The 13,891-nt window shown below is 39.9% G+C and overlaps 1 protein-coding gene across 4 annotated transcripts in view; it reads left to right on the top strand.

Moving 5' to 3' along the window:
• The first annotated feature begins 57 nt into the window (after positions 1-57).
• Positions 58-13,891, top strand: part of gramd1a (GRAM domain containing 1A) — a 49,682-nt gene continuing 35,848 nt past the window's right edge. The window contains exons 1-3 of one of the 4 annotated variants that reach the window (XM_074652655.1): positions 58-194; positions 1,660-1,804; positions 6,448-7,566. In XM_074652655.1, the coding sequence (XP_074508756.1) occupies positions 7,097-7,566 (470 nt within the window). In that variant the 5' untranslated portion in view covers positions 58-194; positions 1,660-1,804; positions 6,448-7,096. Of the gene's footprint in view, positions 195-1,659; positions 1,805-2,735; positions 3,281-6,447; positions 7,567-13,891 lie in introns of those variants that run through there. The other 3 variants (XM_074652659.1, XM_074652656.1, XM_074652657.1) reach the window with 3 other exon arrangements.

Genomic DNA, 13,891 nt, shown 5'->3' with positions numbered 1-13,891 from the left:
ATGTGTAACACAGACGTTTGGTGCTCGGTGAAGTGTTAATTGCAGGAAGGCGGTCGCAGCGAGGAGTGAGAAGAGAGAGGATGCCTCGTAAACCTATGGAGAATTTGAAATTGCCAAGTCATTGTGATGCTCTGCCATCGATTTGAAAGGATACAGAAAGCAACTGCTGGCTGAAAATCAAAGCTGACAGGCAGGTAAAGGCAAATATATTACAACAAAAATGCTTGTTAAATACTATATATATTCCTTTTTTTTTAAAAACTACTTCATTTCTACCAGGGCTGTACATTTCTCTGTTCTTCTGAAGTTTAGTTGTTAAAGCATGAGGATTTCTGTCATAATGTTTATTTATAAACAAAGTCTGGTACATGGAAATAAGACTTGCAAGAAACATGAAAAGTTGAAGTAGTAGCCTGCTTCCTGTGCGGTGCACTCAAACTGTTGGGTTCTTTTAAACCCACAAGAGCTCAAAATGATTAGATGATCAACACAAATCTAAGCTGCAACTATTTTGCTAATCAATTAATTATCTAAGTTATTTTTTTTAGGCAAAAATGCCAAACATTTGCTTGTTCCAGACTCTCAGTTGTGAGGATTTCTTACATTTTATTTGTCTTATGTGATAGTAAACTGAATATCTTTGGGTTTTGGTTGGACAAAACAAGTAATTTTGAAGACGTTACTTTGGGCTTTAAAGGGACTGTTTGTAACTTCTTACACGTATAAATCACACGGTTCAGTGTCTCATGCGCGCTCGCGTGTGGCTACACTGTTCAGACAGACTCCAACACAAACTACACGGAAGCACCAAAACCTTTTGGTTGTATCTAGTGAAGCCCGTCTTGCAAAACAGTGTTGGCCGCAGTCAGAGGATGCGGGGGAAACCGTAGCTTTGGTCTCCAGGGCCAGAGTCTCTGCTGTACTCTGCTCCTCTGCCTGCTTGCCTTCGGTCAGCCCGCTCCACTCTTATGTGCATGCGCGCACAGTACACAATGCAAAGACTTCGTAGCTCTGAGAATATCTAGTGAATGTACAGTGGACGTTTTTGCAGATATAAATGCTGCAGCTCCTCCAGACCAACAGAGGTTTCCCGTGTCTTGTGAAGTGACGGAGCTCCGCACAGAGAAACGTTATCGTCTCCAACCGGGTGCCGGTGTCTCCCCTGTTCCCTCCGGCCGCAATCGGGAGGCTGAGGCAGGAAAAGCCAACACTAGGATCAGCATTGATTCATGGAGAGACCTTCGTCTGGTCAGCTAACATTACTGCCAAGCAGCTGAAATATAGAGTGATATTGTGGTTTTAGCTGACGTGTGTCGCCTCACTGTTTTGAGCGATGCTCGTTCATTTCTATGTAGAGCGAGCACAAGCGCGAGCAACAGGACGCTGACTTTCGTTGACTTAACGGCCACAGGTGTCGCTGTTAAGAAGCATTTCTGATTCTTACAATGGGTTCCTTTAATGAACTTTAATTAATTATTTTTGCGATAAGTTGGAAAAATTACAATCACTTTCTTGATTAATCTGGAAAATGTATTAAAAAAATTAATCAATAATGAAAAGAATCACCTTAAAAATGTACAGCATTTCAGCATTTTTCTGCATAATCTATGAGAATTCATCTGAAGGAGTCTTGTCAAATGTATGTTCTTTTGTTTTCAGCTTCACCGACAAGGTGACTTCTCGTTGTCCCTGTTTACTGTATGTGTCCTGGAGGAGAGGATATCCAATCTCTCACAGGCTGCATCCCACCTATAATAGTTCATGACACCATATGAAGCGATGCTGCTGCTGCAGGAGGAGAGGGGTGAGATGAATATGCCATGGCTTTATGCTATACACACACTATGCCACACTGAGAGATTCAAGATTCAAGCCCTTTATTGTCATTGTGTAGTACAACGAAATTAGATTGTGACAGTCCCATAGGTGTTAATGAAAAGATAACACAATAAAAAAAGAGATAGTGCAATATAAATATAAAAAATATAAAAGATAATACAATATAAAATATAAAAATGCAATATGTATATTGATGAGATGACAGTTTTGCCAGATTATAATTATTGCACAGAGTGATCAGCATATGTTATTGCACATACATTGCACTGACTTTGTGTTGCTACTAAAAAAAAAAAGTTACATAATCAATGACTTCATTTTTTAAGAGACTGTCTGCTTAATAAGGATTTAAATGCAGTCTTATAGCAATTAGGTGAGGTAGTGATGAGGCACTAGGTTACAAATAATGACTGCACACAACACTGTTAGACACAAGGGGTCGCAATGCTTCTGTCCATTTCGGTCACACAACAAGCTCCCTTCAAATAACTCGGAAATGATGCCAATCTGTGGCTTTATCTCTACTTGTTGCTCACGGTGTCCTGAGAGAAAGTATGTTTATGTTGCAAAAACCGGCTCCTGCAACTATATGGGACTGCTTTGATTATTTCTCTTCGCAATAACACAAGCCCAGGTCATGCATGCAAACGTGGTCGATTTGTTTTTAACTTAATCAAAAGGTTATAGTTGTTGAGGGGTTTGTGTTTGATGTAAACACACTCTCTCTCTCTCTCTCTCTCTCTCTCTCTCTCTCTCTATTTCTCTCTCTCTCTCTCTCTCTCTCTTCTTCTCTCGCCACATCCTCTGGACAGTTATTTTCCCGGACTGTACCACAAAAGTTTGCCCAGAGGGGTGGTCGTGTTGTTTTACTGGTGGTTGTTGTGCATTTGATTACAAAATAATGATTAAAATTGGTTTTACTTTCTAGAATACTGATAGTAAAAGTGTTGGTGGCTTTATGTCTTTATAGAAATAAGTTGCAGAGATAATGATTTTGTTGATGAGACTTATCTTACACCCCTCCCTCCAGTTACTAAGTGAATCAGCCGACTGGCTGGCGTTCCTTTTTCACTTTTCGACAAAAAAAACTGTTACATTGTTGCAAACTCTGCTCGTTCGTTCTAAATGTAGCTTTATATCAGAGTTCTATACTGGAGCGGTTTTAAAGTGAACATGGGAGAAGTATAATGTCTGTCAGGCAGATAGTCATCTTTGTGTGAGCTGTCGGCCTCGGTGTTTGTGTGGGGGGTTTAACATTAGCTAAACTTAGCTGTGTTTAGCTCTAGCTGGCTAAAGGCTAGCTGTTAGCTGATGCTTCTTTAAGCATGTTGATGTGTTCCTGTGAGAAAGTGGATTTTAACATCACTCCCCGCACCGTCGCTCGGCTCGTTTTCGAGGCCGAGCAAGACAACAGAAACGGAGGAAACTCATCCAATGGGAGGTAGGAGAGCTCCAACTTTAACAGCAGTCTGTCCAGGCTGCAAAGTTTGTTTTGTTCCCCCCCCCCAGTGCAATCTATTATTATTCAACCTGATCTCTGCAAGAAGCCTTTTGTCATTTGGGGGTGTTTAATATGGACGTTTTTATTGGACTTTATTAGTTGTAACCCACAGAAGAGATTCCACAAATGTGTACCGTGATCTGCAAGTATTTCACCATCCACAAACATGTATCTTTGTTTTTGTGTTGTGTAAAGTCACATCCACATAAATACTTTCTTTGTCTTCTGTGGGTTACAACCAATAAAGTCCAATAAAAACTTCCATATTTATCTCATCTTGGTATATATATTTTGTGTTTTGTATTTTGTTTGAGAGGAGGCTACGAGGCTTTATTGGACTTTATTAGTTGTAACCCACAGAAGACTTTCCACAAATGTGTAACATGATCTGCAGATATTTCACTATCCACAAACATGTATTTTTGTGTTGTGTAAAATCACATCCACAAAAATACAGGGCGATTTTTGCAAATACACATAACTTACTTTGTAAATACGTATGTTAAGGTTTACATGTAAAGTGATATCTACACCTTTGTGCATCTATTTCGCATTAGTAGTGAAATATTTGCAGATCATGTTACATATTAGTGAATTGTCTTCTGTGGATTACAACTATTATCTACAGATCAGTACTCGAGAAATGAGAGGACCAGTGCAAGAAGGCCGAAAAGTATGGACGTTTTTATTGGACTTTATTAGTTGTAACCCACAGAAGACATTCCACAAATGTGTACCATGATCTGCAAGTATTTCACTATCCACAAACATGTTTTTTTGTATTTGTGTTTATCACTTTACAGAGTAAGTTATGTGTATTTGCAAATCGCCCTGTATTTTTGTGGATGTGACTTTACACAACACAAATACAAAAATACGTTTGTGGGTGGTGAAATATTTGCAGATCATGTTACATATTTGTGAATTGTCTCCTGTGGATTACAACTATTATCTACAGATCTGCTGCGGTACCAATCGGACAAAATTCTGTCAAGGATAGATAAGCAGCCAATCAGTTTGCTTAATACGTGTAAAAGATTGCATGTGCAGTGTTTAACTTTCTCCTGACACAGCAGTGTACATTTACACAAAAGGAAAAGAGGACTGGGTGTGCAGAGTGACTCATCCTCCTGACCACACAGGACATTACAACAAAGTGAACATCCCAGCGGTCAACAAGTTAAACTATTAGTCCCTCTTCTTGTGGAAAATAAAAAGAGTAGTCCTTCTTTTCTATGGAAGTTTTTATTGGACTTTATTAGTTGTAACCCACAGAAGACATTCCACAAATGTGTACCATGATCTGCAAATATTTCACTATCCATAAACATGTATTTTTGTATTTGTGTTGTGTAAAGTCACATCCACAAAAATACAGGGCGATTTTTACAAATATGCATAACTTACTCTGTAAATACGTATTTTAAGGTTTACATGTAAAGTGATATCTACACATTTGAGCATCTATTTGCGCATTTGCAGATCGCTTCCTGTGAATTTATGGGCCACATGACATTCGTAACTTATCTCCTGTTTGTTTCCAGAATTTTGTCCGATTGGTACCGCTACAGATCTGTAGATAATAGTTATAATCCACAGACGACAATTCACAAATATGTACCATGATCTGCAAATATTTCACTACCCACAAACATGTATTTTTGCATTTGTGTTGTGTAAAGTCACATCCACTAAAATACATGGCGATTTGCAAATACGCATAACTTACTCTGTAAATACCTATTTTAAGGTTTACATGTAAAGTGATAAACACAAATATACAAAAATACATATTTGTGGATAGTGAAATATTTGCAGATCATGGTACACATTTGTGGAATGTCTTTTGTGGGTTACAACTAATAAAGTCCAATAAAAACTTCCATAGTTTAACTGCACACAATATCAGCTCAGCAGTGGTCGGCGGTGTTTCACATAACTCAATGTCATTGAAAATCTGAGCAGAGCAACAACAGTGTTGAGTAATGGGCTTTGATAACACAGTCTCAGCTGTTCCTGAATACTTGCTTCCACACTGCAGAAACTTGTGTTTGCTTGTTTGCACCGTAGTGTTCCACATCTGAAATGGCTGTGGTGGTCCGTGTGTGTAATGTTGTGTGATAATAGCTTGACGTGGCTTGTGTTTTATGGCAAAAAAAAAAAAAGATCAGACTGGTGTGGACCAAAGATTGAAGGCTACACGAAGGATTATGGTGGATTACTCTGGACAAACAAGTCTGTGCCAAGATTGGTCTTGTTCAAACAGATCACAGCAAATACTGTCAGACGTTTCTTGGGCCCTTGCTTGGAAGTGTCTGCTTTGAAGGCAAACAATGGAGTGACAACACACACACACACAAGTCTTCCCTGTTGGAGGACACATCTGCTGTATGTTTTCATGTAGTTATGTCCTTGATAGCCTATGGTGGCAATTAGACCTAGTTATTGGCTGTATGTAAGTGTTTTCAAAGGGTGTTTTTTATGTCTTCTACAGTGTTGACAGTTGCTGTGTGAGATTGTGTGTTTGTTCTTTCTGAACAATTTTAGGATCAGTTGTGTTTTTGTAAGTCAAGGTTTGGAAATTCTTTCATTTAGATAGAGCACCTGCTTTTTTGCCCAGGGACCGATCTGTGTGGGCTTTCCTTGCAACACACGGGGGTTAAAATTTCTCTTTGTTACTGTCCACTGATCAATGCACAGTGACTGGTGTCAGTCAGTCCCATGTTCACCCAGTTTGGACTATTTCTGAGTTACTTGAAGGTAGAAAATGTTGAAATATGGAGCTAAAGTAATCATCAATTCTCCAAACATAGGCCAAAGAATACACGTAACATAAACTACCCAACCATAAATACATCCTATTGATCGCCCCTCTAACAGGAATAGTACTTTGCTGCATACATCATCATCATCATCATCTGATACCTCATATTCCCAGAACTGGCAGAGCAGACCGTAAAGAACACCAGACAGAAATAGCCCTAGTCTCGCAGTCATTTGTTTTATTGGTAACGATTTGTATTTCATGAAAAAACATTTTAGAAAAGTGGTAGTCAGATGTAGGCCAGCCTTTTGAATGCAAAGTTTCTTCTCTTGTCACTCCTCAGGTAGCTCCTTCCAGATACAGATCTGTCTTTGTCTGAGACTTCAACTCTTGCAAAGATGAGCCTGATTATGCAAATGCAAGCTTGAAGTCTGCCAAAGGGAGGAGAGCGGAGGAGTACTGAAGAGAGTGACACCGGACAGTGCAGAGGAGGAAGGGGTGAAGCTCATAAGCTTGACACAGAAAAGGGATGATAAAGCATTTAGTCATTCTTTGCCATCATACGTACAGAGTGGACAACTGGAAAAGGCCTAATAAATACAAAGGCCTGTGAAATTTCGTGACAGACTTCCTCCCAGCTTCCTGTTGCTGGACTGTAAAGGAACATCTACAACACTATTAACGTGTGAACTGTTCTGCGGTTTTACCACTTACGGAGAAATTGACTTGCCTGACGTGATGACACTTCCTTAAGTTGACAGGAAATATGATGGAGAATCACATTGAATCATCTTTACTTGTGGTTAGTGTTACTTAATATGGCAGAGTGGATTTGCCCGGAGGTAGTTTTTATGTGTTAACACATCCTGTTTCTAAAATATATCAAAGGCAAGTAAGATTAGCCCATCTCAGTCCGTCATGGGTCAGTCTCAGCTCTAAAGATGCAACAAGTCCTTGTTGGTGCCCTTGACCTGACTGAAAAAGAAAATTAGATGACTATGTCCTCTCCTGTGGGACCAGAAGGCATCACTCTGGCTCAGCCCATTCCCATCCCAACACTGACTATCCTGCCACCATCCTCAGATACAGAGTCCTGGTCTCGCTCACCTAGCCCCAGGCCATCACGCTCTAGCCGCCACGGTCGATCCCACCGCAGCAGGACCCGAACCAAGAAACGAAATGAGGAAGAGCAAAGTTGCTCTCCCAAGAGACAATGGGGTAAAACGCCGCAAATTGTAATAGAGGCGACTGCAGAGAAGGGCACCGTTCGACGTCGGAGCCCCTCGCCCTCCCCCTCTGTGGCCAGTCAGATGGAGGGGGAAGAGCAAGTTCAGGATATCCCCTCACAGGACCTCCTCCTGCCACCGTCTCGCTCCTGGTCTCGTAGTCCCTCTCCCAGCCGGCGCTCCCGTTGGTCCCTCAGGAGCCTGCTCAGCAGAGACTCTGACTGGGAGAGCTGCAGGTTAGTGTGCTGGATTCATCCCACATAACCAGCCAGTGATTAAAAAAATTATGATGAAAGAAATTATTAAATAGAGCACTAGTGTGCAGCATTTGTTTACTCCCTCATGAGGCCCAAACTAAAGTGTTTGTTTTTTTCCTTCGTTCATTCAGTTGACAGTTCTCTCTTTGAGGATGGGCTTACTTATCTTACAGCACCAGCACCAGATACGGTTCAGTGGCTTAGAACAGGGCAACCAGACCGTCAGCACTGTGTTTGACAGTCTCATGGGTATTCTACGCTTGTAGCTCTGTACAACCTCAGCCAATTTGCATTCAGGCCTTCTGAGACCAGATTTGGCTGCAATGACTTACTGGAGGGAGTAGCCTCTCATTTGTGCATGATGGTGGTGAATAAAAAGGCCTTACAGTTGCCAGATTTATGCCTAGCTGACTTATTTCAAATGCTACCCGAGGCCAGCTATTTTGGAACAGGGTGGAGTTAATTAGCTAATGGATAAAATAAGTGAGGACAGATCACACTGTTAAAATCCTGAGTTGATTCATGGTACGCTATGATGTCACATAAAAAAGCAGGCCAGCAGTCGGTTGAATTTAAGTGATGAACAAGAAATGCCCTTGCTTTTCCTTTACTAAGAACACATACATACTTCATATGCTCTGCAATTGATTGCCATTTTATAATAATTGTATATGTTTTAAAGAAAGACAACCTCCTTTTAAATAAGCGAAACGGCAAGGTTATGTAAACTGTAAACAAAGAAAGTGAGACCGCTGGTGTGGCAGTGAGGAAAAACAGAGCTGGGTCAGTCACAAGGAGCTAGAGGCGGGGTTCATGCGCCATTTATCCTTCCTCTGACGCATGACATCACCTTCAGCCAATGGGAGTGGGCTCTTAGTCTGATGATGTCATGTGAGTCCAATCAGAGGAGGTTCTGGACACCACTGCAGAGGGCAAGCAGAGGGTGATTCTCCCTTGTGCTCCATATGAACAGCTGTGCCCTTGTCCTCCTCATTTACACATCATTTTATTGACCCATTTATATTGTTTTACTGGATATTAATGAAATGTAATATCTAGATTTTAGTTATGACCCTTCCAATGATGGTTAGACGGTGGCCTTTTGATAGTGAAACATGTATATTTATATAAAAAGAAAGGGAAACATTGAGGAGGATGTTTGGAAAATCCTAACACTCCTTTTCATAATTACGCCCCAGCAAACAAATGTCCAGGGTTATGTAAACCATGATTCAGATAAGCCATAAAAGAAATATATAACCCTATTCACACTTAACAATAAAATTAATCTTTGGTGATCCAATTTTCAAAACCCCTAAATTCAGAACAAATTCTAATTTATGATAGCATGAAAAACACATTGAAAACAAACAGCTTGGACAAAGCTGTAACGTCTTACCCAAAGGGGAGGTGCTAAGCTGTAGGGATGGGAAAGAAAATCAGTTCACCTATGTATCACTATTATTATTATTATTCTTTTTTTTATTATTATTCTTACAATTTTTTAATTAAATGTATTCATTTTTTTAATGCCAGAATCAATATATTTGCTTCATTTGAGTCTATGCGGAGGTAGAAGGAAGTTACCGATTTTATTATTGTAGTCTGAGTAACGTGACGTCATATCCGTTCCGTATCAGTCAACCAAAACAAACCGCAGCGAGCCAAAATGATAAAGTACAATACGGCAGAGTATGTGCATGGATACGACCTGCACTCTCACATGTTAAATCCAAAGTGGTAAACACTACACATACAGTAAAGTATGGAAACACTTGGGGTTTCACACAGGAACAGGAAAAGCAGAGCTAGACATCACGGCTAAAGCTGCATGCTAACTCTGTCATAGACCGGAAATGTTGTCGTATTGCGGTAACGTGGTCAAATGGGCCGACGCTACAACTGTAGAGCACCCATATACTGACATTTATGTTAAATGCATTCAAACGGCCCCGATGGAGCTGACCATGGATGTATAAAGAGAACGGAGCTGACGGAGAGCTAGAGACCACTTTGAAGTTAGAGGAAGTAGACACATCTGACTACATCTGTTTTTAAAAATAAGGTGTTAACAAAGGGAACTGTATATACAACATACATATATAGAAATAAGATTGTTTTAGATTATATTCCCTAGAAGTATAAAACATTACAAGCCCCTTATAAATTAATAAGAAAATACCACTAATTTGTGAAGGAAATGTCTTTTATTCTTTGCTTTTTGGGTTGCTGGGATTTTTTTTTTTATAAATAATGCCTAACAATGACTGATATATTTGACTTCAGGACATCTCTGACTACATACATGCTGAAAATCAAACATTTTTACTGAATTAATTTAGATATTTTCCAAAATAAAAAGCCCCAAAAGTGTATGATTCAACTTTTTCCCATGGTCTAGTGTTAAAAAAGTTAACAAAAATCGCGATAAATCGCAACACATATCGAATCGGTACCCAAGTATTGTGATAGTATTGAATCGGGAGAAAGGTGCATCGTCCCAGCCTTACTAAGCTGTCCCTGCGGCCTTATGGCAAATGTTTTGTTGTTGTTGTTTAACAGTGGAAAGTTTCTTGCGGACTAAATCGGCTGTGTGGACTTGACACAAACGCCACTTGAGATTCATTGGAGACTCATTTTGAACCACAGACCATCTGAACTGAATCTTCTCATTGAACCGATCAGTTCATTAAAAGTGGTCGGGGCAATATTCACACTCGACTTTCATCATGTCAGTGGGGAGGAAGTTTTGTTATTTATAAGAGTTCTGCATTTGGACTACTTATAGAAACTTAATGCATCAGCTTTACAGTCTATGACCATGTTCAGGTATCTTTGATATTGAGAACAGCAGGAATTATGGTTGAGAGGGGGAAGTCCTGCCAGTGTGTACTTTATAGTCTTGGTGATCCTGTAATAATTCTATAGTTACCATGTAGTGTTTTTATAAGTATTATAGAAACTTGTGCTCTCACTTTTTTAAAGTAAAGCAGTCTCTGACCTACTTTAAACACAGGTTGGAGGCAAGGCCAGGTCTAAAAAACCATGCTGACGTATTCAGACTGTTGGTCTGAAAGGTGTACAAGTCTGAACAGGGTCCAGATGCGGCAGTTTATCCTGATCATGCCTTGAAGGAAGTTCAAGTTCAGGTGTTATGAAGTGGGGTTGTATGAGGTACACGGAAGCAAAGCAATGTACTGCTGTGGATGGGGGCCACAGCAAAACATATTTTATCACCTAAAACAAAATCAATATCAGTTTAAGTATACGCTATATTTAGAATATTTTCACCGCTTTACCTTGCCGTGAGTCAGCTCTTTCTGTTGGGTAACTGAAGCCGTCGAATCCATTTGTGCTCTCGCCAAAGCAACCAGACTCCTTTGAAGAAACCTGTCATTTTACCTCGCTGAACACACGGGGGTTGCTGATCTACCGCTGCCTCGATCAGTTAGTTTGTTTTGTAACAGTTTGTCCAAACATAATAAAATGAGTTTATATTTCATTTAGTTCACTAATTACTTGATAATGTAATGAACTGGAACTTGGTTTGTTGCTTTATAACAGATGGAACAGGCGACAGATGGATCTTTTTGCAGGTTTTATTTGAAAGATAAAAAGTTAAAAAAGGTAACGTTACAAATAGAAGATGTGCAAATACGCTTTAAAAAACGATGCCCGTACTGCTGGCGGTACCGTGAGGTCGGCTTATTATCCAAATCTATTAAGCGATCTACTTTTGCTATCTCAGCTGTCAATAGAGGCATAACTGCATCTGATGGATTCTTCACAGTTTCTAGATGCTCATTTGCCGACTGCACCATTTGATCCCATCAGCCTTTGAATGTTGTTGGGGTTGAAATAGTTTATTGATGACAAATTTGTACTTTTTATTGCTCTTTGAATGTCTCAGTCACAAAACTAGATTAGCTAAGGTAAAGCTGCCTTCACTAGCACAAATGCATTTTCTATATACGGCACAGCTGAAAGGGTAATTCCTCCTTACACACTGAGGCCACGTTCTACTTATTTTGATGTAAACATATTGGGAAATAGACGCAAATAACAATTTATCACATGTTTATCTTTACAGATATGTAGACTGACAGGCCGCTAATCTGAAACTAGTCTGAAGTCCAGTACTGTATGAAGAGTGTAGGAAATGTGTCGAAAGGACGTGTAAGTTTCTATCAGATGCCTTGTTTGAAACGGCCTGGGCCATACTGACTTGCAGAGGTGGAAGAAGTACTTGGATCTTTACTTAAGTAAAAGTAGCAATACTACAGTGTAAAAATACTATGTCACAAGTAAAAGTCCTGCTTTCAAAATGTTACTTAAGTAAAAGCACGTACGTATCGGCATCGAAATATACTTAAAGTACCAAGAGTAAAAGTACTCGTTATGCACAATGGCCCATTTCAGAATAATATATATTATATCACTGGATTATAATTAGTGTAAACATCACTAATGTTGCAGCTGGTAAAGGTGGAGCTAATTTCAGCTACTTTATAAACAGCCAAGCAGCTTAATTATTTGGTTTATTTAATTTGATACGGACATCACAGTAGCATTAGAATTGTAACATACATTCATGCACAAGGACTAGATGCAGTGTGTTTAGTGTTTGTAGCGAAACACTACAACACCTGTTAAAGTTCAAATAAAACAAAGAAAATACATCCACAAATACCAGAAATATGCACACAAATACATAAAATACAGGTGTGTCTACAGGGGTATTATGTGTGCGAATAATGTTGCTTCACTTTTAGCCATGATTTAATACCTCCTTATTTTTTTAATCTATATTTTGTATTAAAAATCTGAATCTGCAAAGTAACTAAAGTTGTCAAATAAATGTAGTGGAGTATAAGTACAATATTTGCATCCAAATTGAAGTGGGGTAGAAGTATAAAGTAGCATCAAATGGAAATACCCAAGTCAAGTACTAGTGCTAGTATCTGAAAATTGTACTTATGTGCAATACTTGAGTAGATGTACTTTGATACATTCCACCACTGCTTACTTGTTAATGAAGACACAACATTGCACCTATATACAGTCAGTGTGTGTGTGTGTGTGTGTGTGTGTGTGTGTGTGTGTGTGTGTGTGTGTGTGTGTGTGTGTGTGTGTGTGTGTATATATATACACACACGTACTGTACAAAAATGATGTGATTGTGGGTTAGACAACCCACAATCACATCATTGCAAAGGATGTTTTAGCACAGCCAAATCAACAACATAGTGACCCGCTGACTGATTGTGATTGATTGTAATTGTGACCTCTTTCTGCCACTCTCTATCAGTGCAGCTTTGTGCCTTTTCCTGATTCATGTAGTCTGCATTCAGTGAATGTGTTTACATTCACTCTGTCTGATTATTGATCAACTTTTGGGCCTGATTTCAGACATTCTTCTAGAGTTTCTTTCACTGTCGCTGGTCAGTATCTCATGTCCAGCTCCATTGTATCTCCTTTCACCCGTTTTTGGCTGGACCGCAGAGGGCCAGCTCTACAAACGCAATAGTACGTCACTGAGTGAGTGACTGAGTGATGAAGTTACACGATTGGTTAGCCGGATGTCGGAGTTCTCCTCGCTGGCCGTTGCTCTTTCAAAATGAAAAAGGCGAGGAATAGTCCTTTTATGTAAACGAGTCATCCAGCGCGACGCGTCCGGCTCACAAAACTTGGACCGAGCTGTCAAACTAGGTGATCTAGTTGTAAAATGAAAAAAGATTCAGCATTGGCATCGCCTATTTCTCGCTTTAAATGTTTTCGGGAGTAGATTTTGGTGAATTGTTTAGACGGAATAACAAAGTTTACGAGCAGGCCGCCGCTTTGTTTCCTGTTTGAAACGGCGAGCAGAAAACCAACCAATCAGGTGCATCCAATGAAAGGTTACGTCACCACTTGAACGGCCAGTTGAGTGGAGCAAGAAGGCACCTTTACTTCTTGTATACCCACTTCCTGTACATGTATTTTTCTGAGCTGCATTCAGTCTCTTTCTTGCCCCTTTCTCAATGCCCACCCAGCCCATGAAACTCTGACATTAGTATGGGCCATTGGTGAAAAACTGATTACACAGAGCGAGACTGAATGGTGGAGATGTCGGCCTGGCTCAGACCACCGTGGATTATGATGTGGACTCTAATCCAGAGGGATGGACAGGGAGAGAGATTGAGGGTTAAGGGATTGCTTGGGCTCTGGGCTTTGGCCAGGTGGATTCACCACAGGCAGCCATGGTCTCTGTATTTACAATGCTAGTCATGTTTTAGCCCGTTTGCGTTTCTTTTTTTTTTTTACT

This window comes from Sebastes fasciatus, chromosome 12, assembly GCF_043250625.1.
Source record: "Sebastes fasciatus isolate fSebFas1 chromosome 12, fSebFas1.pri, whole genome shotgun sequence".
In the NCBI taxonomy this organism is placed as follows: domain Eukaryota; kingdom Metazoa; phylum Chordata; class Actinopteri; order Perciformes; family Sebastidae; genus Sebastes; species Sebastes fasciatus.
This window is presented reverse-complemented; position numbering and strand designations above follow the sequence as displayed.